The sequence below is a fragment of the Odocoileus virginianus genome, chromosome 7 (genome assembly GCF_023699985.2).
Source record: "Odocoileus virginianus isolate 20LAN1187 ecotype Illinois chromosome 7, Ovbor_1.2, whole genome shotgun sequence".
In the NCBI taxonomy this organism is placed as follows: Eukaryota; Metazoa; Chordata; class Mammalia; order Artiodactyla; family Cervidae; genus Odocoileus; species Odocoileus virginianus.
The window spans coordinates 21,885,594-21,913,232 of NC_069680.1; the positions used below are offsets into that span (position 1 = coordinate 21,885,594).

The 27,639-nt window shown below is 39.0% G+C and overlaps 1 protein-coding gene, 1 long non-coding RNA gene and 1 other non-coding gene across 5 annotated transcripts in view; 1 reads left to right on the forward strand and 2 right to left on the reverse strand.

The window, feature by feature from the left end:
- INPP5F (inositol polyphosphate-5-phosphatase F) overlaps nucleotides 1–27,639 on the forward strand; it is an 89,677-nt gene that overhangs the window by 10,681 nt on the left and 51,357 nt on the right. For 2 of the 3 annotated variants that reach the window (XM_020907883.2, XM_020907880.2), the window contains exon 2: nucleotides 12,049–12,129. The exons of the other annotated variant lie outside the window; for it this stretch is intronic. In XM_020907883.2, coding sequence (XP_020763542.1) covers nucleotides 12,049–12,129 — 81 coding nt within the window. The remainder of the gene's footprint in view (nucleotides 1–12,048; nucleotides 12,130–27,639) is intronic. 3 annotated transcript variants of the gene reach the window in all.
- LOC139035982 (uncharacterized) lies at nucleotides 16,146–25,593 on the reverse strand. Its single transcript, XR_011488653.1, has 2 exons — nucleotides 25,428–25,593; nucleotides 16,146–17,484 (listed from the first exon to the last, which is right to left on the reverse strand). It is a non-coding gene; the product is annotated as an uncharacterized lncRNA (long non-coding RNA).
- Nucleotides 26,011–26,117, reverse strand: LOC139036143 (U6 spliceosomal RNA). The gene has a single exon (XR_011488875.1). It is a non-coding gene; the product is annotated as a U6 spliceosomal RNA (small nuclear RNA).

The window sequence follows — 27,639 nt, forward strand, 5'->3', positions numbered from 1 at the left end:
CCCCTGCATTGGGAGCATGGAGTCTTAGCCACTGGACCACCAGGGAAATCCCCCTAAAAAAACAATTTTTTATTGAAGTATAGTTGATTTACAATGTTATGTTAATTTCTACGGTGTAGCAAAGTGACTCAGTTATACATATATATTCTTTTCCATTATAGTTTATCACAGGATATTGAATATGATTCCTGTGCTATACAGTAGGACCTTGATGTTTATCCATCTTATATATATCCTAGTTTGATGTGGGGTTGAGAAGATCCCCTGGAAGAGGGCATGGAAACTCTCTCCAGTATTCTTGCCTAGAGAATCCCATGGACAGAGGAGCCTGGCAGGCTACAGTCCATAGGGTCGCACAGAGTCAGACATGACTGAAGCAACTTAGCACGACCACATGCATGCATATATTAGTTTATATTTGCTAATTCCAAACCCCCAATGCTTCCTTCTTCCACCCCTCCTCTGGCAACCACAAGTCTTTTCTCTGTGTTGGAGTCTATTTCTGTTTCATAGATTTGTTTATTTGTCTTGTATTTTAGATTCCACATATAAGTGATATCGTATGGTATTTGTATTATCTTTCTGATTTTGCTTAGTATGATAATCTCTAAGTCCATCCATGTTCGTAGTCCGTGGTATTTATATATATACCACATCTTTTTTTAACCATTCATCTGTTAATGGGCATTTAGTTTGTTTCTATGTCTTGGGTATTGTAAATAGTGCTGCTGTGAACATAGGGGTGCATGTATCCCTTCGGATTATAGTTTTGTCAGGATATATGCCCAGGAGTAGCTTACTGGATCATAGAGCAACTTTATTTTTAGTTTTTTGAGGAACCTCCATGTTGTTTTCTGTAATAGTTGCTCCAGTTTACATTTCAATCCACAGTGTAAGAGGCTTCTCTTTTCTCCACACCCTCTCCAACATTTGTTATTTGTAGACTTTTTAATGATGGCCATTCTGACCTGTGTGAGGTGGTCTACCTTCTTGTAGTTTTGATTTGTAGTTCTCTAATAATTAGTGATATTAAGGATCTATTCACATGCCTGTTGGTCATCTGTATGTCTTCTTTGGAGATGTGTCTGTTTAGAACTTCTGCCCAAAAAAACACTTCCAAATATCCTTCATGATCAAAACTTTGTAGCCCTGTTGCTGCACTGTAATTATTAAATCCCTGTTTCAATGGAGAAGTTTAGAAATTCTTAGGACCCCTTTTCTAGGTATGTATCTCATCTTTTAACTGTTTTGAGGGTTTTTTTTTTTCTTTTCTATTTTTCCCTTAGGGTTATCTTTTTAAATGTATTTTTTAAATACTAGCTTAACCAGCTTTTGCCAGTTCACTGTATTATGAGCACTTTCTGCAGTTCATGGTACTTAATTTTATGAAAATAGTTCAAAGCTGTACATGGACAGGAATCATCTTTGAATCAGACTGGTAGGATAAAACTAAGCTACTAATGCAGAGTCCAGCTAATAGCCTATAATCAGTTTGACCTGTAATTCTCAACCTGGCTTACCTTAGAATCATCTGGAAGAAATTTACAAAATACCTAGGCCTGGGCCCCACCCTGACCAACAGAGTCAGACTCTCCAGGTGTGGGGCCCAGGTATCAGTGTTTATAAAGCTCCCAGATAATGACAGTGATGGCCAGGATCCAGGGCCATTGAGCTGGAGTTCACACTGGGAAAGCAGCAGCTGCTAGAACTTCTAAATTGGATTAGCTCTTTAGCTTGCTGAATGCTGGAAAATAATTACTGTTAGAGTTGAGAGAAATGTATATCAAATTTTGCATTTATAAGAAGGCAGCTGAATCAAATTATTCCTTAACCTTTTCTTCTGGCCTAATTAAATTTTGAGAATTGAAGTATGGATGAGCTAACTACTGGAACTTCTAGTTCCTCATTGTAGAACCCTTTCCCTCATCCGTTTGATTTTGGTGTTGGTAATTGCCTTTTCAGAGCAATAATACTGTTTGTCTTTAGCAGGAAATGAAACTTGGGTCAAATTATATATGCATACCTTGGACTTTTTTTTGACACAAGAGAAACTGCCTATAAACTTCAGCAGCTGTGCAAAACCCAGGGTTGTTCTTGGGCTCAGGGAGCGACATCAGTTATGGCTCTTGGAATGAGTGACTCATGCTCTCTGCAAGCACACAGTTCTTAATCACTTGTTTTCTGTATACCAGGAAGGGGATGGCATATGAAAATAGAAGCCATGTACTGCCAAATGGGATCTGAAATAAGAGTGGAAATTTTGACCTAATGGGTCAGACAATTGAGCTTATGACGAAATACTTATGTCTTTGGCTGTATGTTCCTTTAATGATTTCACTAATTAAAATTTGACATTATTTCTTAAACCCTATGCTTTTGTAATTTGTAAGCAACTCTACTCTTTGCTAGATAATTTTGATAATCTTAAAATTTAAAACCTTTTTGCAAACTTCAAATGTTTCTCTTTTGAAATTGCGTCCCATGTTGGAATATGCCTTTTGAAGGAAGGATTACAAGGCAGTACATTTGTTGGAGCAGATAAATTACCTGGCTGTTCTTTGTGGAAGGACAAGCCCATTGGCCATTTTCCCTGCCATTCCCATGTCTTCTGCCTCCAGAGTAACCATTAATAATGGTGACAGGGTGTCCATTAATAAGCATACCTAATTACTACATGCAGTCCATGGGGTCGAAAAGAGTTGGATGCAACTGAACTGAAGTACTACATATGCTTAGACCAATGTGGTTTATACTGGTCTCTATGTGAACACTCTGCTAGTGCTTTTATTTTTATTTCCTTAGTAACAGATTAAAAACTACACACATTTTGAAGTGTCTGTTGTGTGTCAGAGACCGTACCAGGCGTAAAGTCATAGCAGCTCAAAAAGACGCACTTAGCCTCCCTTCTTGTGCCAGTTATGTAGCCTGCTTCAGGTCTTCCTCCACTGGCTTGTCTCTTGTCTCTTTATTGGCGTGAGAAACTGTGAGCACTTCTTAGAGATTTTAACATAATTTAAAGTTTCCCAAATTCTAGTTGTCTTTCATTGTGAGAAATCACATGTTCATCATTTATTATATTTATTGAAAGAGAAATTCTTTTATTATTAAGAGTGCCCACCTAGCAGAGACTTGTGTTTTGGGGCTTTTCTTGTTTTTTAATATTTATTTTTAATTGGAGGATAATTGCTTTACAATGTTGTATTGATTTCTCTTGTACAGCAGTGCGAAGCAGCTATAAGTACAGCTTGAGCCTCCCTCCCACTCCCCCATCTCACCCTTTGTCATCACAGAGAATCTTCCCACTGGCTATCTGTTTTACACATGGTAATGTATATATTTCAGTGGTACTCTCTTCATTTGTTCCATCTTTTCCTTCCGCTACTGTGTTCACAAATCTGTTCTCTATATCCACGTCCGTATTTCTGCCTTGCAAATAGGTTCACTAGTAACATTTTTCTAGATTCCGTATATATTAATTTTCTCTTTCTGACTGACTTTACTCTTTATAACGGGTTTAAGTTCATCAATCTCAGTTTAACTGACTCAAATTCATTCCTTTTATGGCTGAGTAATATTCCCTTGTATGTATGTACCGTAACTGCTTTATCCATTCATCTGTCGATGGACATATAGGTTGCTTCCATGTCCTGGCTATTGTAAATCTTTCCGCAGTGAACACTGGGGTACACATATATTTTAGACTTGTGTTTTTTTTCAGGGTCCATTCTCAGTAGTGGGATTGCTGGGTCATATGATAGTTTCATACTTAGTTTGTTAAGGAATATCCATTCTGTTCTCCATAGTGACTGTATCAATTTGCATTCCCACCCACAGTGCAGAGGGTCCCCTTTTCTCCACATCTCTCCAGTGTTTATTGTTTGTAGATTTTTTGGTGATGGCCATTCTGACCAGTGTGAGATGATACCTCATTGTAGTTTTGATTTGCATTTCTCTAATCAAGAACAATGTTGAGGGACTGCCTTTTAAAACAGTAAAAACTTAAAATGTTAGTCTTATTAAAAGTCAAAGAGAAAAAAAAAGTCAAAGAGAATAAGCAATTGGTGGGAGAAGATTTCCAATTCACTCTTTCATGCTTGTTTCTATTCACCTATTTATCTGGTTCAGTAACTGTTGAATGAGTCCCTGTTGTGTGTCAAAGCCTGTGCTAGGCTGCAGGCATATATCCCATTCTTCCACAAACAGCAGCTGTGTAATTGATCTGCTGCAACAAATGTATTGCTTCCTAACCCGTCTTTTGAAAAGTATATTCTGTAAACAAAATAGATTAGAATTAAATTGATAGAAAAATTGAGACTTGATAGTCTTCTTTTTGAGACTTAGGAATCTTTTAATTGGTAAGTTGAAATTTTACATTTATTATAATTAATAACAACAATGCTGCCTTTTAGTCATCTTTTCCATTTATATAGTCTTCTTTTTGAGACTTAGGAATCTTTTAATTGGTAAGTTGAAATTTTACATTTATTATAATTAATAACAACAATGCTGCCTTTTAGTCATCTTTTCCATTTATCATGCTTTTTCTCAGTTTTTTTTTTTTTTTGTTCTATCACCTTTTGCTGTGTTCCACTGGGTAGTATGAATTTATTTATTTATTTATTTATTTTTTGTTTGTTGGATGGTGTGAATTTTTTCAGATGTCTTTCTGTTGCTGATTAGAAGTTACCCATCCTGTTTTTCATTCTTGTGTTGTTTCTCAGAACTTCAGACCAGTAGTTATTTTCACATATATAACTGAAGTCTACTGATGTCTGTCGCATATTAAAAAGCAGAGATATTACTTTGCCAACAAAAGTCTGTCTAGTCAAAGCTATGGTTTTTCCGGTATTCACATATGGATGTGAGAGTTGGACTATAAAGAAAGCTGAGTGCCGAAGAATTGATACTTTTGAACTGATTGTTGGAAAAGACTCTTGAGAGTCCCTTGGACAGCAAGGAGATCCAAGCAGTCCACCTTAAAGATCGGTCCTCAATATTCATTGGAAGGACTGATGCTGAAGCTGAAACTCCAGCACTTTGGCAACCTGATTTGAAGAACCAACTCATCAGAAAATACCCTGATGCTGGGAAAGATTGAAGGTGGGAGGAGAAGGGGACGACAGAGGATGAGATGGTTGGATGGCATCACTGACTCAATGGACATGAGTTTGAGTAAACTCCAGAAGTTGGTGATGGACAGGGAGGTCTGGCATGCTACAGTCGATGGGGTCGCAAAGACTTGGACACAACTGAGCGATTGAACTGTGTCTGTGTCTTTTTCCCAAGCAATGTTTCAACCTTTATTTAGACTCTCCCTCTTCTAGATTTTTCCTCTCCAGTGTAAGGGACTTTGGGGAGGGGAGGAAGCTGGCAGTCATGCTTGATTTGCCATTTGGACCTGAATTGGGTTGCTAGGACTGAGACTGCATGCCTAATTTTGAGCTGCATCAGAGCCCTGTATCTGTTTCACATTCTGAAGAAACAGAATTTTGGGGGCATATATAAGCATCGAGATATTTCATAAAACTTTTATTACTCTCAGAAAGCCTTTAGGGATTATGGCCTTACCATAAATTTTAATGCAAAAAAAACATTATTGAAGTTTTTAAAAAAAATATCCTTTCCTTTAAAAAAAAAAAAAGCCATATGTAGACCCTTGATATAAAAATCTATGGAGAGATTGATTGAGTGGTAGGGACCTAGAATTTTAAATGCATATACATTTCCCAACTTGAGGCAAAAGTTACTGAACATTTATGTGCCAGACATTGTGCTGGGTACTTTCACATAATTCTTTCATTTAATCCTCATGAAAATCCTGTAAGTTAGATGGATTCCTGCTTATGAAAGAGGAACCTAAAATTGAAAGGGGTTCTGAGACTGCAGTAGAGCTAATAGGACTTTTCTCTTGGGACATGGAACGCAGGCTGTGCCCTCATCATGTAGAATCTCTTGACTCTGTCCAGCCTTTTATTTCCAGACTTGGCAGCAGGCTGCACTTGTGCACACTCCTGTCGTCTGGATCTCCAGCTTTAGGATTGCCCCTTTGGGTCCACTCTCTACATAGTGGCCCTGAAGTTCAATCTCACATGCAAATCTGCCCTCTCTGGAGGAAATGGCTCCTGAATTTACTGTCTGTGGTGCTCCCGAGTTGGTCCCTGTTTGGTTTTTCAGCCTTATTGTTACAGCTTCCTGCCTTTTACCTTAGGGCCTTACCGTACCAAACCATTTTAGAGTCTTCATTGCATTCAGTAAATATGTGAGTGCCTGTTATGTATTAAACAATCTGCTGGCTGTGAGGCTCCCCAGGGTTTTTCTAATGACCCAGATGGTGGAGGTCTCGGTCCTCAACAAGGACAGCAGCAGTGGGGCTGGAGAGAAGTGAAACATCAGATATGAGGAGGTGGAGTCAACAGGACTTGGTGAGGAAGAAAAGCATTTTGAATGTCTCCCAGGTTCTGGCTTGTGCAGCTGGAATGATGGTGGTGAGCTGGAAGACTTCATATAATTTTAAAATGAGAGCGTCATATCTGAGTAATTACACCTGGTAGGGAAGCTTATGGTATTAGAGGTATGATAGAGCACTGGAGTGAGAGTGAGAAAGGGGGTTTCGGTTTTCACAATATGGGTAGTTAGTATCAGACACTTTAACCTCTGCCAGCCATGATTATGTTTGTTTGAAATGCTGCAGATGACTTTCACTTTGCAACTTCAGATACTGAACCCTTCTAATGTGATTCAATGCAAATTATCTGACTCCAACCTACTTCTTCATTCTGAGTCATATGTTCAGTTGTCCGTTCAGCATTTTGAAGCCTGCGGTGTATGTATCATGCACTTGGGACATAAAGCTGAATGAGACCAGGTCTCAATGAATTTTCTGTTCTCGATGAGCTTCCTGTTCAGTCAGAGAGACAGGCAAATCAGTAATTAGGTGCATTAAACCAAAATGATAAGTCAAGATGGGTATATGAGCACGGTCCAGGGGGCTCATGAAAGAGCCTGATCAGCTCTGCTGGGTGGGTGGCGTGGGGAATGTGTCAGGGAACACCGGTGACCCTTGTTCTGAGTCAGGAATGAAAAGCAGGCTGAAGTGGGTGGGGAGCAGCATTCCAGGCCCAGCCCTCGGACACTTCTGGAAGATGAAGGATGCTGGGGGTGGGGAGGCAGGAAGAGGGTAGACAGGAGCAACCCATGCACAGCCTTGCAAGCTTTCCCAAGGAATCTGGACTTGTTTCTCAGGCTGTGGGATGTAGGAGAAGTAATATTGGGTTAACAGTGTTCTGTGTTGTATGTACCTATTTTTTTTAATGCCTGATATATTTCTTTTACAATATTGATCTTAGACAAACTAGACTTTAGGGCAAAAGAGCATTATTTGAAATAAAGGCAGTTATTACATCCTGATGAACAGAGCAGTTCACCAGGAAGATATGATAATTCTGAATCTGTATGTGCCTGACAACCTAGTTTCAAAACATATAACGCAAAAATTACAGAGGAAAAACGAGAGGGGGGAATACATAAAGCATGAAATTTAAAAAAACAAAACAAAACACCCTCTCAAACTGTCAGTGTTAGGCTAAGCAGTCAAATAATTAGCAAGTACATAGAGCAGTTGAATAAAATAACAAAGTTGACAATGAGCCCTTACCCCAGAGTTTAATAGTGTATTCATGTTTGAAGTAAGAAATACTTTTTAAATTCTGACCTGAACAGACGCATATGTATGTATGCACCAGAAACGAAAGTTTTGTGAAATGTTTCTACGTTGTGCAGTTTTTCTGTTTTATTGCTGTTAGTGCTGATCTCTTTGTACAAAACTGATAAAATGACCCACTAATGGATTGAATTGATGCCCTTTTTCTTGAAAACACTAAGCAAATATACATGTTTTTCAAGTACACACAGAACATTTACAAACTGACTTTCTGGATTCTCCTCACCATGCCTAGCATCTGGTACTCCGCTTGTTCTGCCTGTCCTTCCCCCTGCGATAGAAAAGATGACTTTGACTCCTATTTTTACTGAGTCAAGGCCATTCGATACATGCATCTGCTTCTCAGCTCCATTTCTATATTTAGCCTTTTCATCTTTTCTTCCAGACTTAGTAAAAAGTAATATTCCCCACCCCCCCAGGGTTAACGCTTATACCTGTACTTTTGATTTCACTTTCTTTTGTTTTCTTTTCCTCCTTTAATATCTCCTCTGGTCCTTATACCTAGACATTTCCCCTTGACCATCCCATCATGAACTCAGTCTTAATGAACTTAACTGGTTCTCTCTTTGGATCTCAAAGATTATCAGTGATTATTATTTTTAGTCAGACCACAAAATATAGTTTTTTTTTTTTTTTTAAGTGAAATTTTAGTGTTCTTCAATGGCTGATATAGTGAAACAGTTCAAAATACCATAGGTGCAAAAGGGTATTATTGAGTTAAGAGGTTTTCACCCACCTTTTCTCCCAGCTACTATATACCCTGCTTTTTGTGCCTTGTTCCTTCTTTCTCATCTCCGTCCTCATCTTATCCCTCTCTAAAGAGGATAGCTGTTTCACTGTCATTTGTAAGTTTACCCTCTTCCTGTCCTTTGTGTAGCTTCGTTTAAGGTGTTTCATGTTAATCTCCTCTGTACTTTCTTCACCTACTGCCCGCCCTGCTCCCCAACTACCATATCCTTTCAAGCCAACACTCTTGTAATAAGTAAATAACCATCTAGCTCCTTTCCCTGTTTGCAGTGGCCACCTCCTTTCAGTGCTGTCAGCTAATCCCTGGCTGCAGCCTTGTTTTACTTTCATTATTATTTGCCTGCCAAGGCCTCCAGGAAGTAAGGTTCCTTAATTAGTCTTTTATTCAAGTCTCTCCTTATTGGCCTCAGTGTGCTTTTTCCAGTCTTCCCAATGAAGATCTCTACCATACTCTCCGTACTCCTTGGTTTTCTGATCTATATTGTTTGCTCCTTTATTTTTATATCTTCTCAGTGCCTGGTTCCTGAAATGTACCTGATAAGTATTTGCCCAGTGAAGGGATGGATTCCAAAACAAACCTTGTACTTTCTTTCTGCCACATCATTCTTTCTGATTTCCTTATGCTTGAAGTTCCACTTCCTCTGTGTAACCGTCCATGACTGCTTTAGCTCTGACTTTTCATCCTCCTCCATATTCCTCGAGCTCATTTGATACCTGAGGGATAGAATCCTTGCAACTGTGCTTGTTCATCTGGGGTCAGGGTGAGATTATGAGTAGCTGGAGCTCTTTCCTTAGCAGGGACATCAGTGTTGATAGAGGTTGAGATGTGGCCTGCCTGACAGGGATTCTGGTTATTTAAAAAGAAATCAGGATCCTTCTAGTTTATCCACCAACATGAATTCCAGAGTTAGGGTTAGATTTTTATAAATTAACAAAGAGGGAAAATTAATAAATTATTGATAACAGGTAAGGAACAACTTAGTAATCTTCCCTGTAGCTCAGATGGTAAAGAATCTGTATGCAATGCAGGAGACTTGGGTTCGATCCCTGGGTTGGGAAGATCCTCTGGAGAAGGAAATGGCAACCCACTCCAGTATTTTTGCCTGGAGAATCCCACAGACAGAGGAGCCCGGCAGGCCACAGTCCATGGGGTCGCACATGGTTGGACACAACTGAGCGACTAACACTACTACCACTAAGGAACAAATTGATAATACAATAAGTGAAAAAATGATGGATAATGAAAATGATTTGTATAAAAATTTAAAATTGAAAGTATTTACAAATATGTCAGAGTTGGTGTCCTTAATATAAAAACTCATAAATCCATAAAGAACATAAAAAAAATTCTTAGATGATCTGAATAAGGAAATCATAGAAGAAGAACCATAAGCACCAATTTTATAATTAAATGTTTAATCTTACCAGCAATGAAAAGAAAATAAACATCATTTAGGCAATGGATGCCATCAAAATAGCAAAATTTACAAAGAAATTCTAAATTATGGCAAATGTAAGAAGCATTTTCATATGCTTCTGGCAGAAATCTAACTTGGTCTTTAACCTTTATAGATTGTATTGAAAGCTTTAATTTTTTTAAAAAGTTTTCACCTACTGATTTCATCCCTAAGAGTTTGTCCTAAAGCTATTAATTAGTGAGCAAGTGAAATACTTGCATAATGCTCATCATTTATCACAGCATTTTTTATTATAATAGGGAAAAACTGGAAGTGACTTAAATGCCCAAGAGTGAGAAAGTGCTTCCTTAAATGGAAAATTACACATCTATGAAGTTATAATTTTGAAGAATTTTAAGGGTGTTAGAAAATACTCATGAAATATTATAAGAAAAGGTTAGCATATAGTGCTGTATTCACAATATTGCAGTTGGCTATGCACACAGATATATGATGTGAAATGTAGCAAAATAATATTATCTCTGGGTGACAGGATAGAAGTGATAAAGTATTTTTTCCAATCTTATAGTGTATTACTTTATAATAAGAATGCATATTACTTATGTAAATATTGTCTTATTGATTAGTTTCATATATGTATAGATTCTGAGGGAGGCACTGTATTTGGACGGTTAAGAGCACAGGCCATGAGGTGCAGACCGGGCTTTGAATTGCAGCTCTGTCCTTGGCCCATTGTATGATATGGCCACTTTACTTTTCTAAGGCTCCATTTCCTCATCTGTAATTTGGGACTCCTAATACCTAACTGCTAGAGTTATCAGGATTAGAAATGATAGTATGCATAATAGCCTTTAAAAAATTAATTCTCTATTTTACTTTAATTCTTGCAATAAAAACAGAAGTCAACTTTTTTTTGCCTTCCCCTGAATATATCATTAATAACAAAGATGTTCAAGATACAATAGTCAAAACTCAGATGAATTTGGAGACTATTAAGTCTTCTGTAATTACCCACATGAGTTACAGATTGATTATACATTTCATTAAAATAGAATTTAAATGGTAATAATTAAAATGTAATTTAAAATTTCTGCTAAGAGAAATATTGTTTTCATTCTTGCTAATCTTTTCCTGCTATTGAGCCACCACTAACATTACCTTTATCTCCATGGGTATAACAGCCTTTTGTAGCCTGGGTTCCACAACAGAATTCAGCCCTGACGTCCTCAGGCATCTATTGTGTATAATGAATTAGCTTCTCGTCTGTGTCTAGAATGGTACAAATGATCTCCCATCCTTGGGAGAATTGAGAATGCAGTCATCCAAGTCACTGTCTGGTTCTGTGGTTCAGGTGAGAAGCCCTGACTGGATGCCTGACACAGAGTAGGCACTCAGTATAAACAGAAGTGACTCCTGTTGTTGTTGCCATAGAAGTCACATGAAAGAGGACTCACTTTCCGAATTTCTTTGTTTGGTGTTAGCTTCTTCGGGAAAGGAGATTTTCCAGAGTGTGATTCAGTAAGTGGACATCTCTGTGGGGGTTTCTCAGGCCTTGTCTTTGGATCTGAGACTGGCTCTGGCAGTAGGACCTTGGATAACTCCTCTCTTTGCCCTCTTATATTGTACCAGCCTCCTTCCTCCACTGCAGGGCGCCAAAGTACTGCCTCCCATCCAAGTAGAGTTTTAGAATGTCAGTTATCTCCCCATAACTGTCCTTATGTTAGAGGACTTACTCAGGCCTCGGATCTAATGCTTCTCTACAGTGGCTTGTTAGTATTGTATTCAGTTCTGGGTGTTGATACCTGCTCTTTGGGGTTGCTGATCATTTTTTAATACATTGCTAAAGACACTGTTTTTTAAATCATCTTGTGACTTTTCTGTGACATTTCTTTTTAACATTTTTTATTTTTATACTGTGTTAAAGGTTACTTTCCATTTACAGTTATCAGGAAATATTGGTTATATTCCTTGTGTTGTATTATATAATACATCCTTGAGCCCATCTTACACCCAGTAGTTTGTACCTCCCCTTCCCTCATCTTAATCTTGTCCCTTCTCCTTTCTCTCTCCCCACTGGTAACCACTAATTTGTTCTCTATAAAGATATTGCTTTATTGTTTTCCAGTGAATATTTTCTCATGACTGCTTCTTATTTTATTTTAGCTACCGATCTGCTTCTTGCCTGGAATCCCATTTGTTTGGGGTTGGTAGAAGGTGTTATTGGAAAAATTCAGCTTCATTCAGGTATGTTTCTGCAAACTCTTTAAGCTTGTCAAAGTTAAGGCGGCATTCTATGACACTGTCTTCTTTGAGGGTAAGTGTAGATTCTGTAATGGCTTTGACTCCTTTACCTTAATTTCGAATCTACCCAAAGTGGGTATATTTCCGTGTTGCAGAAACCAGTACTTGAGAGACCAAGCACCACACTCGGGGAGTTGGAGAACTCAGGTTTATTATGACAGTGGGCCAGAGGAGTTAACACTCAAGGCTCTGAGCCCCGAACAAAGGGATTACAGAGTTTCTATAGACAAACTGTAGTGGGCAACACTAGCTGTTAATAGGCTGGTTTAAACTAAGGGGTTTCGTGCACGCAGAAACAGTGGTCAAGATGGGGAAGGGGGATGCCTGACCTGGACAGGCATGATTAAGCAGGTTTGCAGGGGCTGGGCGACTGCAAAGAGCCTGACAAGGGTGACTGAGATAAACTCCAGTTCCTAGTATTGCAAGTCCCCACTTTCTGAAACTACGTGACCTACGTGATCTAGACTTTGCAACGGGCAAGCTGAGTTATAGAGGCAGAAGGAGGAGGAGGTTATGTAAAATTTTAACTTTTCCTCTTCATTTGTATAAGGGAAACAAAAATACAGGCATCCCTCATTTTATTGTCCTTTGCAGATGTTGTTTTTTTTTTTTTTTTTTACAGATTGAAGGTTTATGGCAATTCTGAGTCCAACAAATACATTGGTGCCATTTTTCCAATAGCATTTGGTCATTTCATGTTTCTGTGTCACATTTAGGTAATTCTTAAAGTATTTCAAACTTTATATTTTGATCACATGTGATCAGTGGCCTTTGTCACTTAAGGCTCAATTTAATTGAAGGCTTCAATTTAATTGAAGGATAGTTAATATACAGTGTTAGTTTCCGGTATACGGCAAAGTGATTCAGTTATGTGTATATATATATACACACACACACACACACACTTTCATGTTCTTTTATATTATAGGTTAATATAAGATACTGAATATAGTTCCCTGTATAGTACAGTAGGATCCTTTTGCTTATCTATTTTATATTTACATATAGAAGTTTGTACCTGCTAATCCAGTTCCTCTTCCCTTTGGTAACCATAAGTTTGTTTTTTAAGTCTATGAGTGTTTCTCTATTTCGTAAATAAGTTCATTTGTGTTATATTTTAGATTCCATGGGTAAGTGATATCATATGGTGTTTGTCTTTCTCTTTCTGGCTTATTTATCTTACGATAATCTCTAGGTCTATCCATGTTGCTGCAAATGACATTATTTCATTCTTTATTAAGGCTGAATAGTTTTCTATTGCCTATATACCATGTCTTCTTTATTCATTCATCTGTTGATGGGCATTTAGTTGCTTCCATGTCTTGGCTATTATAAATAAATAGTGCTGCTATGAACTTTGGTACATTGCTATGTATCTTTTCAAATTATAGTTTTCCCTGGATATGTGCCCTGGGGTGGGATTACTGGATCACGTGGCAACTGTATTTTTAGTTTTTAAAGAAACCTCCATACTGTTTTCTATGTGGCTGCACCAATTTACATTCCCACCAACAGTGTTGGAAAGTTTCCCGTTCTCCACACACTCTCCAACATTTATTATTTGTAGACTTTTAATAATGGCCATTCTGACTGGTGTGAGGTGGTACCTCATTGTTTTGATTTGCATTTCTCTAATAATTAGCCTTGTTGAGCATCTCTTCAAGTGCCGACTGGCCATCTATATGTCTTCTTTGGAGAAATGTTAAGGTAATTTTTTGCCCATTTTTGATTGAGTTGTTTGTTTTCTTGTTACTGAGTTGTATGAACTGTTTGTGTATTTTGGAAATTAAGCCCTTGTCAGGGACATGGTTTGCAAATATTTTCTCCTATTCTGTAGATTGTCTTTTCATTTTGTTTATGGCTTCCTTCATTGTATAAAAGCTTATAAGTTTGGATTAAGTCCCATTTGTTTATTTTTGGTTTTATGTCTATTGCCTGGGGGAGACTGACCTTAGAAAGCGGTGGTATGATTTGTGTCAGAGAATGTTTTGTCTTTGTTCTCTTCTAGGAGTTTTATAGTGTCATCTTATACTTAAACCATTTTGAGTTTGCTTTTGTGTATAGTGTGAGGCTGTGTTTTAACTTCATTGATTTACATGAGCTGTCCAGCTTTTCCAACACCACTTGCTGAAGAACCTGTCTTTCTCCATGGTAGTCAATATGTTCAGCAAAGAAGTACTTTTAATAAAAGTATGTACGTTTTTAGACATCCATTGCACACTTAGTAGACTACAGTTTGGTGAAAACAACTTTTATAGGCACTGGGAAACCAAAAAAATTTGTGTGACTTGTTTTATTGCTGTATTTGCTTCATTGCACTAGTCTGGAACTGAATGTACAGTATCTCCAAGGTATGCCTATAAAGTTTTTGAGAAAGGAGGCATAATATTAAAATCCTTTCTTCCTCTTAAACCCAACAACTTATTAAATGCCTACTCTCAGGAATTGTGTTAGTCGGTGGAATACAGTAGTGAGCAAAAACTGACCTGTTCCCACCCTCATGGAGCTTTCGGTTTAAGAGGGGAGACTAGACATTAGTGATTAATCACTGAAATAAATGTATAATTCTTTGTTAATTGTGGAAGGTGCTCTGACAGATACACCAACTTCAGTGGTTTTGAGGGAGAAGATAGTGGGAATAAGGTTGGAGAGGTAGGCAGGTGGCAGACCGGGACTGATCGGCTTTGGTCAGCTATCTATTCCTTATATAGTCAACTCTGGCCAGGAAAGAGAAAGGGTCAGTTAGTACCCAGTGTGGTGCTTCTAGGAGTCCTGTTCAGGGAAGGCAAATTGATGGAAGGTTTAGTTCATCCACCAGACCCTCCTTTGAAGGAGAGGCACCTGTGCCCTGAGTTCAGAGGGAATTTTGTTAAAAGATAGGTGTTATATAGGCAGGTCCCAAAAAGTCATGAAAAGGACTAACTGAAATATTTTAAGCACGAAATTTAAATATATATTTTTCCTTTGTTATGGATTTTAATGTGAGTTAAGAGCTATAGGAAGCTTTTCTATTACTGCTGTGCAATCAGGAGTGTAGCCACCTTTGTATGTTTTAAAAAATTCTTTTAAGGTAAAATTATTGCGCATTTGGAAGCCAAGTTGATTTCTGAATATAAAGCACAAACTGCCATAGACAGTCTTAATTTCCTTTTGCTAATTTTTTTATTTAAAAAAATTGTTAAATATTTTATCGACACAAAGAGCTATTTGTCACCGATACACAGTATACTTGTTGTAAATTAAACACATTTATCTACCATGTAGATTAAGAAATGAAACCAATGTCTTTGGAACTCTCGCTGCCTTTCTTCAAGTGTCTCTTCCCTTCGAGAGAACCTGTGATTTTGAATATTGTACTTATTAGCCCATTGATTTTCATTATTGCTTTTGTTACATGTATATCCCTAAATAATATGTTGCTAAGTTTTGTATTTTGGAAATTTTGTATAAATGTTATTAAGCCACTTGTGTTCTTTCACCTCTTGCCCCTACCCACACAACTGGATACTTTTGAGATTTGTCCACTTTGATATATGAAACTTTAGTTCCTGTCTTCACTATTGTATTACTGTATCATAAGTTGTCCTTTGTCCCATCATTGGGTAATTTTTGTTTTTTGGGGCCTTTTTTTTGCCATTAGAAATGAGACCACTGTGAGTGTTCTTGTACATTCTGTCTTTGGTAGTTTTAAATTCTTTCAATACAAAGGAGAAAAGCATTTAGACATTGTGTAACATGCTAATAAGTATTTTAGTCACACTCTCCTACCTGTCCACATTTACATACATATATTTTTAATTCATTTATATGCTGACAGGATAATTTCACAGTTGAATGTTCTGAGCTAAAATTCATTTTCTATTGTTTAAGTGAAGCGTATGAAACTTTTGAGTTATTTTTCTCCAATTTCAGTTACATCTTGAAACAATGAATAAATCACTGACATGAGTCAAGAGACCTCAATTCAAGCTTTATTTATTAGAGCTTTGAGATATGAGAGAAATTACATAACATCTGTTTCATCTGTTGCTGTGTAATAAACTGCCACAAAAGTTTTGAAGCCTTAAAACAGTAACAGTTTATAGTATCTCCAGTTGTGTGGGTTGACACATGGCTCTTCTGCCCTTTTCGCCTGTTGGCCAGGGTCATCTGAGAGGCAGCACTCAGCTAGGGGTTTGCCTGGGGCATCTTAGTTTCCTTCAGGTGGCATTTCTGTCCATGTAGCTCATCTCACAAGGCCTCTTTTTGGGACCTCTCTGTCTCCTGGATACCTGGACATCCTTTCAGGGTGCTGAGGTGACAAGTTCCAGTGTAGAAGGGCTTATCGAACCTCTGCTTGCATCAGAGGTTGCTAATATCCCATTGGTCAGAGGAGGTCACACAGGCAAACCCAGAACCAACATGGAAGGGGGCTTCGCAAGGGTTTGCATCCCAGGAGTTTAGTTCACTGGGGCCCCCAATGCCCCAGACCCTCTCAGTTCAGTTCAGTTGCTCAGTCGTGTCCAACTCTTTGCAACCCCATGAATCACAGCACACCAGGCCTCCCTGTCCATCACCAACTCTCGGAGTTTACCCAGACTTATGTCCATCGAGTTGGTGATGCCATCCAGCCATCTCATCCTCTATTGTCCCCTTCTCCTCCTGTCTTCAATCTTTCCCAGCATCAGGGTCTTTTCCAATGAGTCAGCTCTTCGCATGAGGTGGCCAAAGTATTGGAGTTTCAGCTTCAGCATCAGTCCTTCCAATGAACACCCAGGATTGATCTCCTTTAGGATGGACTGGTGGGATCTCCTTGCAGTCCAAGGGACTCTCAAGAGTCTTCTCCAATACCACAGTTCAAAAGCATCAATTTTTCGGCACTCAGCTTTCTTCACAGTCCAACTCTCACATCCATACATGACTACTGGAAAAACCATAGCCTTAACTAGACAGATCTTTGTTGGCAAAGTAATGTCTCTGCTTTTTAATATGCTGTCTAGGTTGGTCATAACTTTCCTTCCAAGGAGTAAGCATCTTTTAATTTCATGGCTGCAATCACCATCTGCAGTGATTTTGCTACTTCCTTGTAAACTACAAGGTGAAAGTGAAGTCGCTCAGTCGTGTGTGACTCTTTGCGACCCCAATGGACTGTAGCCTACCAGGCTCCTCTGTCCATGGGATTTTCCAGGCACTGGTACTCCAGGTACTGGAGTCGGTTTCCATTTCCTTCTCCAGAGGATCTTCCCAATCCAGGGATTGAAACTGGGTCTCCTGCATTGTAGGCAGATGCTTTACTGTCTGAGGCACCAGGGAAGTAAACTATAAAACAAGAGTAAAAATAACTGCTCACTTTTTTTCCTGAGGGTACTGTGGGTCTCACGTGTGGTAATATACCTAAAGGTGCTTAGTAAATTATCACTATTTTATCAGTTCTTTTGGTTGCAAATACAAACCTATCAGTTTATGCAAACAAGTTTTTATTAGAATTCAAGGGAATAAAACCAAAAATTTGATTTGTTAAGGATCTGAGATTACATTTTGTGGCAGACAGTCTCTGACCATCACTTTTCCCTGTACATCTCTTATACATTCTTCTTTTCTTTTGGCTTTCTCTGTGTTTGTGGGGTGAAATTTCTGTCTTTATGTGGTACTCAGACTGACCTTAGCCCTCAAGCCAACCAGCATCTGATATACCCTATAACTTCTGGAGATTGACTGGTTCTCTAGTTAAGACCCTAGGGAGAGAAGAGGCCCTTTTTGGCTCAGTCTGAGTCAGGGGCCTCCCCTGGCCACAAAGTTCGAACACGCCCACTACTCTCAGCAGGACAGTCAGTCAAAGCCGGAGGGTTTGAACTTGGCAAACAAACTCAAAGTCATTTCCTAAAGCAATGTACAAATACTGGTTGGCGAGTTTGATGCAGTGAAATTATGGTCATTAGGAGGGTGGGAGCATTTCCTATGGTCTTGTGTGGTCAGCCCCTGTTTACATGCACTTTCCCTCATTGTACCTCATGCCTTTCTTTGGACCAAAAACAAGTTGGTAGATACCTGTCATGTAGGACATTTTGGAGGAGGGAAAAGTGAGGGAATAGTCAACTAGAGAAAATAATAAAATATTAAAAAGAAGTAAATGGGGCTGGGGAAGTTTTTCACGCTCCTAATCTCTGTACTCTTTCTCCGCCCCCCCCCCCCCCGCCCCGCCCCCTCTTGCCGCATCACTTCTAAGGTTCTAAGGTTTGTCTGTTAAGAAAGGATACAGGGGAACAAAGGGAAATCTCTTTTCTGGGCCCCCTGCCGCTCTTTCCCTCACCCAGAGAACTGCAGCCACACCCTGTGTACCACTCCACCCCCGGCTCCCATGCTCCGAGCATCCATCTTGCTCTCACCGCCTTCTCTTTCTTCATCCTCTGTCCTGGGCATGCCTTATTTGCTCCCCACCCTGTGTCCCACCTAAGCTCTTGCTTTGACCACACTATCAACTTGCTCGCTGGGCAGTGTGCTCCTGATCTGTGTTAGAACTGAAATAATCACTTTAAGTGCACTTTCCCACGGGAGCATCTTACCTTCTGGGGGTAGAAGATGAGGGGAAGAAAATGTCTGTGCTTAAACTCTTTCTCACTCCTCTCTCCCTCCTACTTATTCTCTACATATTAATGCATGAGTTTTTGTTCTTGCCTGGTGAGATGGGAGCAGAAGTGTACTTGAACAGTTGTCATTGACAGTATAAAAGCGGCGTGGGTGAGCTGTGACTGTCATCAAGCAGTCGTGACTTCGGAACGGCATTAGTTTGCTAGGCTGCCGCAGCAAAGTTCCTCAAACTTGGAGGCTTAAACAAATTTATTTTCTTGTTGTTCTGGAGGCTTAAAGTCTTAAGATCAAGGTGTCATCAGGGTTGGTTTCTTCTGAGGCCTCTCTTGTGGGCTTGTAGATGGCTATCTTCTTCTTGTGTCTTCACATTATTTTCTCTGTGTTTGTCTCCAGATTTCCTCTTATAAGAACACTGGTCATTAGGGATTAGAGCGCACCCTAATGACCTCATTTAACTTAATTACAACTTTAAAGATCCAAGTCTTTAAAACAGTTTCACATTCTGAAGCACTGGGGGTTAGGATTCTAACATAATGAATTTTAAGGGGACATAATTCAATCCATAATAGGAACCTAACATCCTCTGGAATGCTCACTACAAAAGCGTGTCCAAGAGAATTCTCACCTTTGCATCTGCCCTTTTATTTTACAGTGGAATAGTCCATTCCCCAAATATCACTGGGTAGGCACTGGCCCCAGCACTGGACTAACCTTGAGGTCACATGATTGCCTTGGATCAGGTTATTCATCCAAGCCTCAGTTGCTGGGTGATGACACCACCTAGATATGGTTATGGTAGGTTAATAAAACTCTCATTAAGTGCTTAGCATGGCTTCTGATAATAGTAGGCGTTCAGTAGATGCTGGCTATTATTATTATTTTTTCCTTAGTTTTAAAGGTAAGATCATTAGAGAACACTTAAGTTCTGAACGTGTAATTTTGAATAAATGTTAAACTTTAGACTGTTTTCTCCAGTAATACTAATGTTTACTGAAACTTTAATGATACTAACATGTTGCTAAAAGACGACATGGTGGGGATTATAAAAGCAATATTTTTAGAAGTGAAATATTAGTAGCATCAGTGAAGGTTGTATTTTATAAGCTGTGTGCCCATTAGAAAAATGTGTGGTAGAAAAGAATTTAGAAGTATTATTTGGTTGTGGAATCCTTTGCTGATAATTGCCCTTCCTTTTATAGCAAGCTCTGCCCCTCAAATTGTTCTATTAACCCTGGTGCCTAGAAAACAAATTATTTAGAATCATTGGCCTTTCTTCAGTTTGGAAGGTCTCTTCTCCCAGACATTTGCAGGCAGGTAGACTTTCAGCCAGGGTCTAGTGAGTCTATCTTTGACAGCCTGAAGGTGTCTGACTCTGCTTTGATCATTGGGATTTATTAGGATGAGGAACAGAAAGTTGAAGAAACATGTAATGTGCTAAGTAGATGAAGGAAAAGTAAAGTTCCATGAAAAATCGGTGTCTTCTATTCCTTGTAGTGTCCAGGAGGAAGTCCGAATGGTGGTCAGATCTTACCACAGTTGTAATGACACATTAATTTTTTGTTTTCTTCTTTTCTGTTTGTATTCTTCTTCCCTCTCTAGAGGATAAGCTCCAAGACAGGGACTGTTTGTTGTGCTCACTGCTGTATCCCCCTGTTCAGTGGCTATTCAGAAATATTCAGCACATAATTATTTAACAGATATTTATAGAGTGCCTGTTGTATGCTGGGGGTTACAGGGTGAACAAAATGCAATGCTTCCAGAAGCATAGAGTCAAATCCAAGAGCTAGACATTAATTGCCCGATCAGAGTTTTATCATTAAACTTAAGCTTCTGAAGAAGACAAATGTGGGATATTGTGAAGCACATAGCAGAGGAGTGTGACTGGTGGGGATGGGGTTCCTGGATGGAAGGCATCCCTGAGGAAGTGATGTCTCAACTGAGGCCTGAAATGTGTTTTCTCAGTCATAGGGATCTTTTTGCACGTGGCTCACTCTGCCAACAACTGCTCTCCTCTCACTTTCCCCACTCTGACCCTGTCCAAATTATCCTACTGAAATAGTTTTGACTTCAACTCAGACATCACCCCCATAAGAATGTCCTCCATCGAGGAGATAGTATATCATCACACAGATAACCTTGGAAAGATGGCTAATGTGCTAAGTCACTTCAGTTGTGTCTGACTCTGTGTAACCCTATGGAGTGTAGCCTGCCAGACCCCTCTGTCCATGGGATTCTCCAGGCAAGAATACTGGACTGGGTTACTATGCCCTTCTCCAAGGGGTTTTCCAAACCCAGAGATTGAACCCACCTTTCTTATGTATCCTACACTAGCGACACCTGGAAAGACCCCAAGATGGCTTAAGGCTGGAGGTTTTAAATGTATTACAAAACCTCTGGTGTTTTTTTAAAATTAATTAATTAATTTTACTTTACAATATTGTATTGGTTTTGCCATACATTGACTTGAATCTGCCATGGGTATACATGTGTTGCCCATCCTGAATCCCGCTCCCACCTCCCTCCCAATCCCATCTCTCTGGGTCATCCCAGTGCACCAGCCCTGAGCACCCTGTCTCATGCATCAAACCTGGACTGGTGATTCGTTTCACATATGATAATTTACACGTCTCAGTGCCATTCTCCCATATCATCCCACTCTCGCCCTCTCCCACAGAGTCCAAAAGACTGTTCAATACATCTGTGTCTCTTTTGCTGTCTTACATACAGACTTATCATTACCATCTTTCTAAATTCCATATATATGCGTTAGTATACTGTGTTGGTGTTTTTCTTTCTGGCTTACTTCACTCTGTATAATAGACTCCAGTTTCATCCACCTCATTAGAACTGATTCAAATGTATTCTTTTTAATGGCTGAGTAATATTCCATTGTGTATATGTACCACAGCTTTCTTATCCATTTATCTGCTGATGGACATCTAGGTTGCTTCCATGTCCTGGCTATTATAACATGCAATGAACATTGGGGTACACATGTCTCTTTCAATTCTGGTTTCCTCAGTGTGTATGCCCAGCAGTGGGATTGCTGGGTCATATGGCAGTTCTATTTCCAGTTTCTTAAGGAATCTTCACACTGTTCTCCATAGTGGCTATACTAGTTTGCATTCCCACCAACAGTGTAAGAGGGTTCCTTTTTCTCCACACCCTCTCCAGCATTTATTGCTTGTAGATTTAAAAAGCTCTTTAAAATCTACAGTAGTCCTCCCCCTGCCCCACCCCAGTCCATAGTTTCCCTTTCTGAAGTTTCAGTTACCTGTGGTCAGCCATGGTCCAAAAATATTAAATGGAAAATTCCAGAAATAATTCACAAGTTGTAAATTGCATGGTGTCCTGAGTGGTGCGATGAGATCTCTGTGCCTTCCGGCCTGGGGTATGAGTCATCCCTTTGTCCAGCGTATCCACCCAGTATGTTTCCAGCCCCTTTAGTCACATAATTGGTTCAGTTATCAGATTGGCTGTTGGTATCATAGTGCTGTGTTCAAGTAACACTTATTTTAGTTAGTAATGACCCCAATGTTCAAAAGAATGTGTATGTAAGGTTTGGTTCTGTCTGCAGTTTCAGGCGTCTGCTGAGAGTCCTTGAATGTATCCCCTGTGGGTATGTGTCCTGAAGCCTGTGCATGCATGGGTGCTAATTTGCTTTAGTCGTGTCCAACTCTTTGTGACTCCATGGACTGGAACCCCCAGGCTCCTCTGTTCATGGTATTCTCCAGGCAAGAATACTGGAGTGGGTTGCCATCTCCTCCCCAAAGGGATCTTCGCGACCCAAGGATCAAACCTGTGTCTCTTAGGTCTCCTGCATTGGCAGGTGGATTTTTTATCATTAGCTCCACAAAGATAAGCTTATTACGGTGTGAAATATCTGACTATAAAATGCAAATGTATCCACAGTATATTCAGAGCTAGTTGGAAGAGAGAATTGTCAGGAATACTGATTTATTTAGCCATAGAGGCTCCTCGTTTAGTAATTAAGAGAATTACTACTCCTAGTATTGAACAGCTACAGACACAATTCACTCAAGCCTCTCCCATTCATTAAAATAGTATCACCATCTGCTCTTCCACTTTTAAAGTGGTAAGGATATCGAGATCCTTAAAATGGTATAATGTATTATGTATATGATTTTAAAAGTTTGATTTTGGTCCCTTGCTATCTATGGAGACTTTGCTGTGACACTCAGTGATATGAAATATTTTTATACCTACAGTGTGAATGAATGGAATGTCACCAGCATTGCTTTTGTACTTTCCTAAAAAGCCATTAGAAAGGCCCACTCAGGGGCACTAGAGAAAAGGCAAGAGAAGCCTGGCAGGGTCCCTGCTTAAGGCCTGCTTCTTGGGCACGACCTTTAGATGGTAATTCTGTTTAAATACGAGTTTCATTGTGTACAGTTGCATTGTGGGAGAAGATTGTTTTATTGTCTACTGATGACTCATATTATAGAAACATGTAAGGATTGTGATAATTGTAGCACAACTATAAATTCATTAAAATCATTGGTTTGTTTATACTTAAAATCAGTGAATCTTATGGTATATAAATTATATCTTAATAAAGCCATTGAAAATATTTAAGTCAGAGAATAGTTGTTTTGTATCCTTTTGTCATTACTTCTGATTTTTTCTTATTTTAATAATTAATCTACCTTTTGGTAACTTAAACGTGACTTTTTTCAGTTCTAAAGTTACTTTGAGGGAAGAATTTAAAGAAACAGTATTATTTGTCATGTAACATTTCAGGATAATCTAAAATGTAATTTAAAAAGTCATTTTATATTCAGTTTTTCATTCATGGCTTCCCCTGTGGCTCAGCTGGTAAAGAATCCACCTGCAATGCGGAAGACCTGGGTTTGATCCCTGGGTTGGGAAGATCCTTTGGAGAAGGGAAAGGCTACCCACTCCAGTGTTCTGGCCTGGAGAATTCCATGGACTGTATAGTCCATAGGGTTACAAACAGTTGGACACAACTGAGCGACTTTGATTCATGAGGGTCTCAGAACTCATGAATTTTGGAGGTAAGATTCATGTTGGTGACCTTAAAAGATTCTTCCACTGTAGTTATAGCTGATCTATTCAGTTAATAGCTTTGGGTCTTGGAAGCAGGCGGGCTAAGTGGCAAGGGGCTCCTTTCTTTGGCATCTTCTGGTTGCTCGTTTTTGCTTCTGTCTTCCTTCTACTCTCCCCCCAGGTACTGAGGTGCTGAATGCCCCTTCCCTCCTCTCTTTGCTCCGCTCTGTCTGCTCCATTACTTTATGCTTCAGAATTTCCCCTTTGTCCCTGATCTGCGCTCCAGTCTCCTTCGTGTGGATGGTTCCACCTCCCTGGTAGGAGCAGTGCTTGAATGAGACACAGGAAGGTGACCCACAGCTCTGAGCTTTCCCAAGGGCATCAGACAAGCTTGCTGCTTAGTTCAGAGCATGTCTCTAACTGACAGATTTTTATATCCTCAGGCAGAGAGATAACTTAGAGGTAGGCTAGCTTGCCTGTTCTGTTTCACTGTCATTCTGCTGTCCAGTTATCAAGGAGTTTGCTCTTAAATGCCAGTTGTTTTCTCAGTGATTTCTATGTCAGTGATATTAAAAGTTCTTAACTCCATAAAGAGAAGAACTTTGTAAAGGTAACAGTGACTAAGTGTATGTATGGGCCACCTATAGAGGTGTTTCCTACATTTATATTATTTCCTCCTTTATATTCTTATTAAGATTTTTATCTTATTGAATATTTTATCTTCCTCAACATTTTGAAGTGATTACAATCAAATTATTACCAAGTCTAATTGTGTTTTAAAAAGGATATTTTTGATTAAAAAAAAAAAGACTCACTTATTTAGACGTGGCCAGTATCAACCATCCAGGGCAGAAAATGAAGGCTATTCATCTAATTGACTTTGACTTGGCTCTCAGGTTTGTTACAGCCTGTGGGCTTGTGTTCCCTCCAGCAGAGAGGCCTGTAACCTCCAACCTCACAGCATACTTGTCACTCCTCAAAACAGTAGTTTAGCTTCATGATGATAAACCTTCACCATAAATAACCCCAATTATATTTAGTATGCTGGGGTTTAATAGGTAGGAAAGTATGTAATAGATTAACATTTTAAGTAAACATATAAGGAAACATCTTACTTAGCACTTTAGCAAGAGAAAGACAGTTATGTGGAAAATGTACTCTTGTAATAGAAACTCATTTTGCCCATTGATACTTAGACTTTTCTAGTTTTCTAGGACTGTTATAGATAGAAAAGCCTTTATATTTTTATAGATTATAATAGATTAATTTTATGGCAGGTCATTATTAGGGATTTTGTTATTAGGCTGAGTTTGAATTCGTAGGTTAAGCTGAATATGCTTCTGATTGCACCATTTGGTACCTTTGAAATGGATCCTAATAAACGTACCTCATGTCCCAGACACTCTCCATATGAATCACTTTTGGTTTTCTGTATGCGCAGACTTAGGACACTTTAGTAGGCGATAGAGCAATCAATCAAAAAACACTGAGTAGCTACTATGTTTGGAAGATGAACAAATTAATGATTGGCTCTTTGGTCACTGAGAATATTAGAAGCCCAATATGATGTACTTTTAACTACAGATATCGGACAGTGGGAAAAAACAGCATTGTTGTGTGGTGGTATTATTTGTATTTCTACTTACTTGATGTACAATGGTGTACGATGCTCCTTGGAATATATTCAAAGGAATATACTACTTTATTTCTGTTTCTATTAGGAAAAGTATTTTTCTTGATGTAGTTTTAAACAAATAGAAATGGCCTTAAATAGAAAGCAGAAAATTATGTTAAACATACTATGAATCCATATCTTTTAGCAGAAATTTAAATTCATTCAGTTTAGTTGCTCAGTCATGTCTGACTCTTTGTGACCCCATGGATTGTAGCCTGCCAGGCTCCTCTGTCCATGGAATTCTCCAGGCAAGAATAGAGTGGATAGCCATTCCCTTCTCTAAGGGATCTTCCTGATGCAGGGATTGAACCCAGGTCTCCTGCATTGCAGGCAGATTCTTTGCCATCTGAGCATAAAGTTACATAAAATCTGTAGACTTATGCTTATATTCATTTAAAAGTACTAAATGGCCAATTAATAGCTTATGTAATAGGTATCAATAGGTTTTATGCACACAGTGGACTGAATTTAAATTCCTACCAAAAATTTATTTATTTATTTTTTTAAATGTTAGCTCATATCTTTATTAACCAATATACAATTACTTGTCTTCTAAAAATATGGAATGCTTCACGAATTTGTGTGTCATCCTTGTGCAGGGGCCATGCTAATCTTCTCTGTATCGTTCCAATTTTAGTATATGTGCTGCCAAAGTGAGCACCCAAAGATTTATTTTAAAAAAAGAAAAGGCAGGATCCTTCAAATTGGAACATAATTTATCTTGAGATAAGCCATTGTGGCTCAGTAGTAAAGAATCGACCTGCCAATGCAGGAGATGCAGGTTCAACCCCTGGGTCAGGAATATCCCCTGCAGACAAGATGGCAACCCACTCCTGTTTTCTTGCCTGGGAAATCCCGTAGACAGAAGAGCCTGGCAGGCTCCAGTCCATGAGGTCACAAGAGTCGGAAATGACTTAGTGACTAAACAACAAAGCCATTAAGATATTACCCAATGATTAGATTCTCTTAGAATGCATACTGTGTTACTGTGCTATGTAACAGATCATTTAAAGATACTTCGAACATTTTAAAAAATGAGATCAAGAGAAACTAGTCAGTATACTGTAATGGTCTTCATCTTTCTGGCTTACTTCGCTCTGTATAATGGGCTCCAGTTTCACCCATCTCATTAGAACTGATTCAAATGAATTCTTTTTAATGGCTGAGTAATATTCCATGGTGTATATGTACCACAGCTTCCTCATCCATTCGTCTGCTGATGGGCATCTAGGTTGCTTCCATGACCTGGCTATTATAAACAGTGCTGCGATGAACATTGGGGTGCACATGTCTCTTTCGGATCTGGTTTCCTCAGTGTGTATGCCTAGAAGTGGTATTACTGGGTCATATGGCAGATCTATTTCCAGCTTTTTAAGGAATCTCCACACTGTTTTCCAATTTAGAAAGATGGTAACGATAACCTTATATGCAAAAAAAGAAAAAGAGACTCAGATGTATAGAACAGACTTGTGGACTCTGTGGGAGAAGGCGAGGGCGGGATGTTTCAAGAGAACAGCATCGAAACATGTATATCTAGGGTGAAACAGATCACCAGCCCAGATTGGATGCATGAGACAAGTGCTCAGGCCTGGTGCACTGGTAAGACCCAGAGGGATGGGGTGGAGAGGGAGCTGGGAGGGGGGACCGGGATGGGGAATACATGTAAATCCATGGCTAATTCATTTCAATGTATGACAAAAACCACTGCAATTTTGTAAAGTAATTAGCCTCCAACTAATAAAAATAAATGGAAAAAAAAAAAGAGAGAAACTAGTCAGATTGTTTCTGACAGTCACAATATCAAGAAATACTTTGAACTGTGAGAGAAAAAATATGAAGAAAACCACACTTGAGCATCTCATAGTAAAACTGATAAAAGCTGAAGTCAAAGAAAACATCCTAAATCAGCCAAAGAAAAGCTACACGTTAAATTCAAGGGCATTCAGTAATGCTTTGGTAGGAACAGTGGAAGCCGGAAGACAGTGGAATGATACCTTCAAAGTGCCTGTCTAGAATTTTGTACCTTCAAAAACTAAGGAAAAAAAGACATTTTGAGCCAAACAAGCTGAATTTGCCATCACCAGTATCTGCACTAAAATAAATATTAAGGGGTTCTTCAGGTAAAAGGAAAATGATTCAGATAGGAGTGCAGAAATGTTGGAAGGAATGTAAAGCAATGGAAA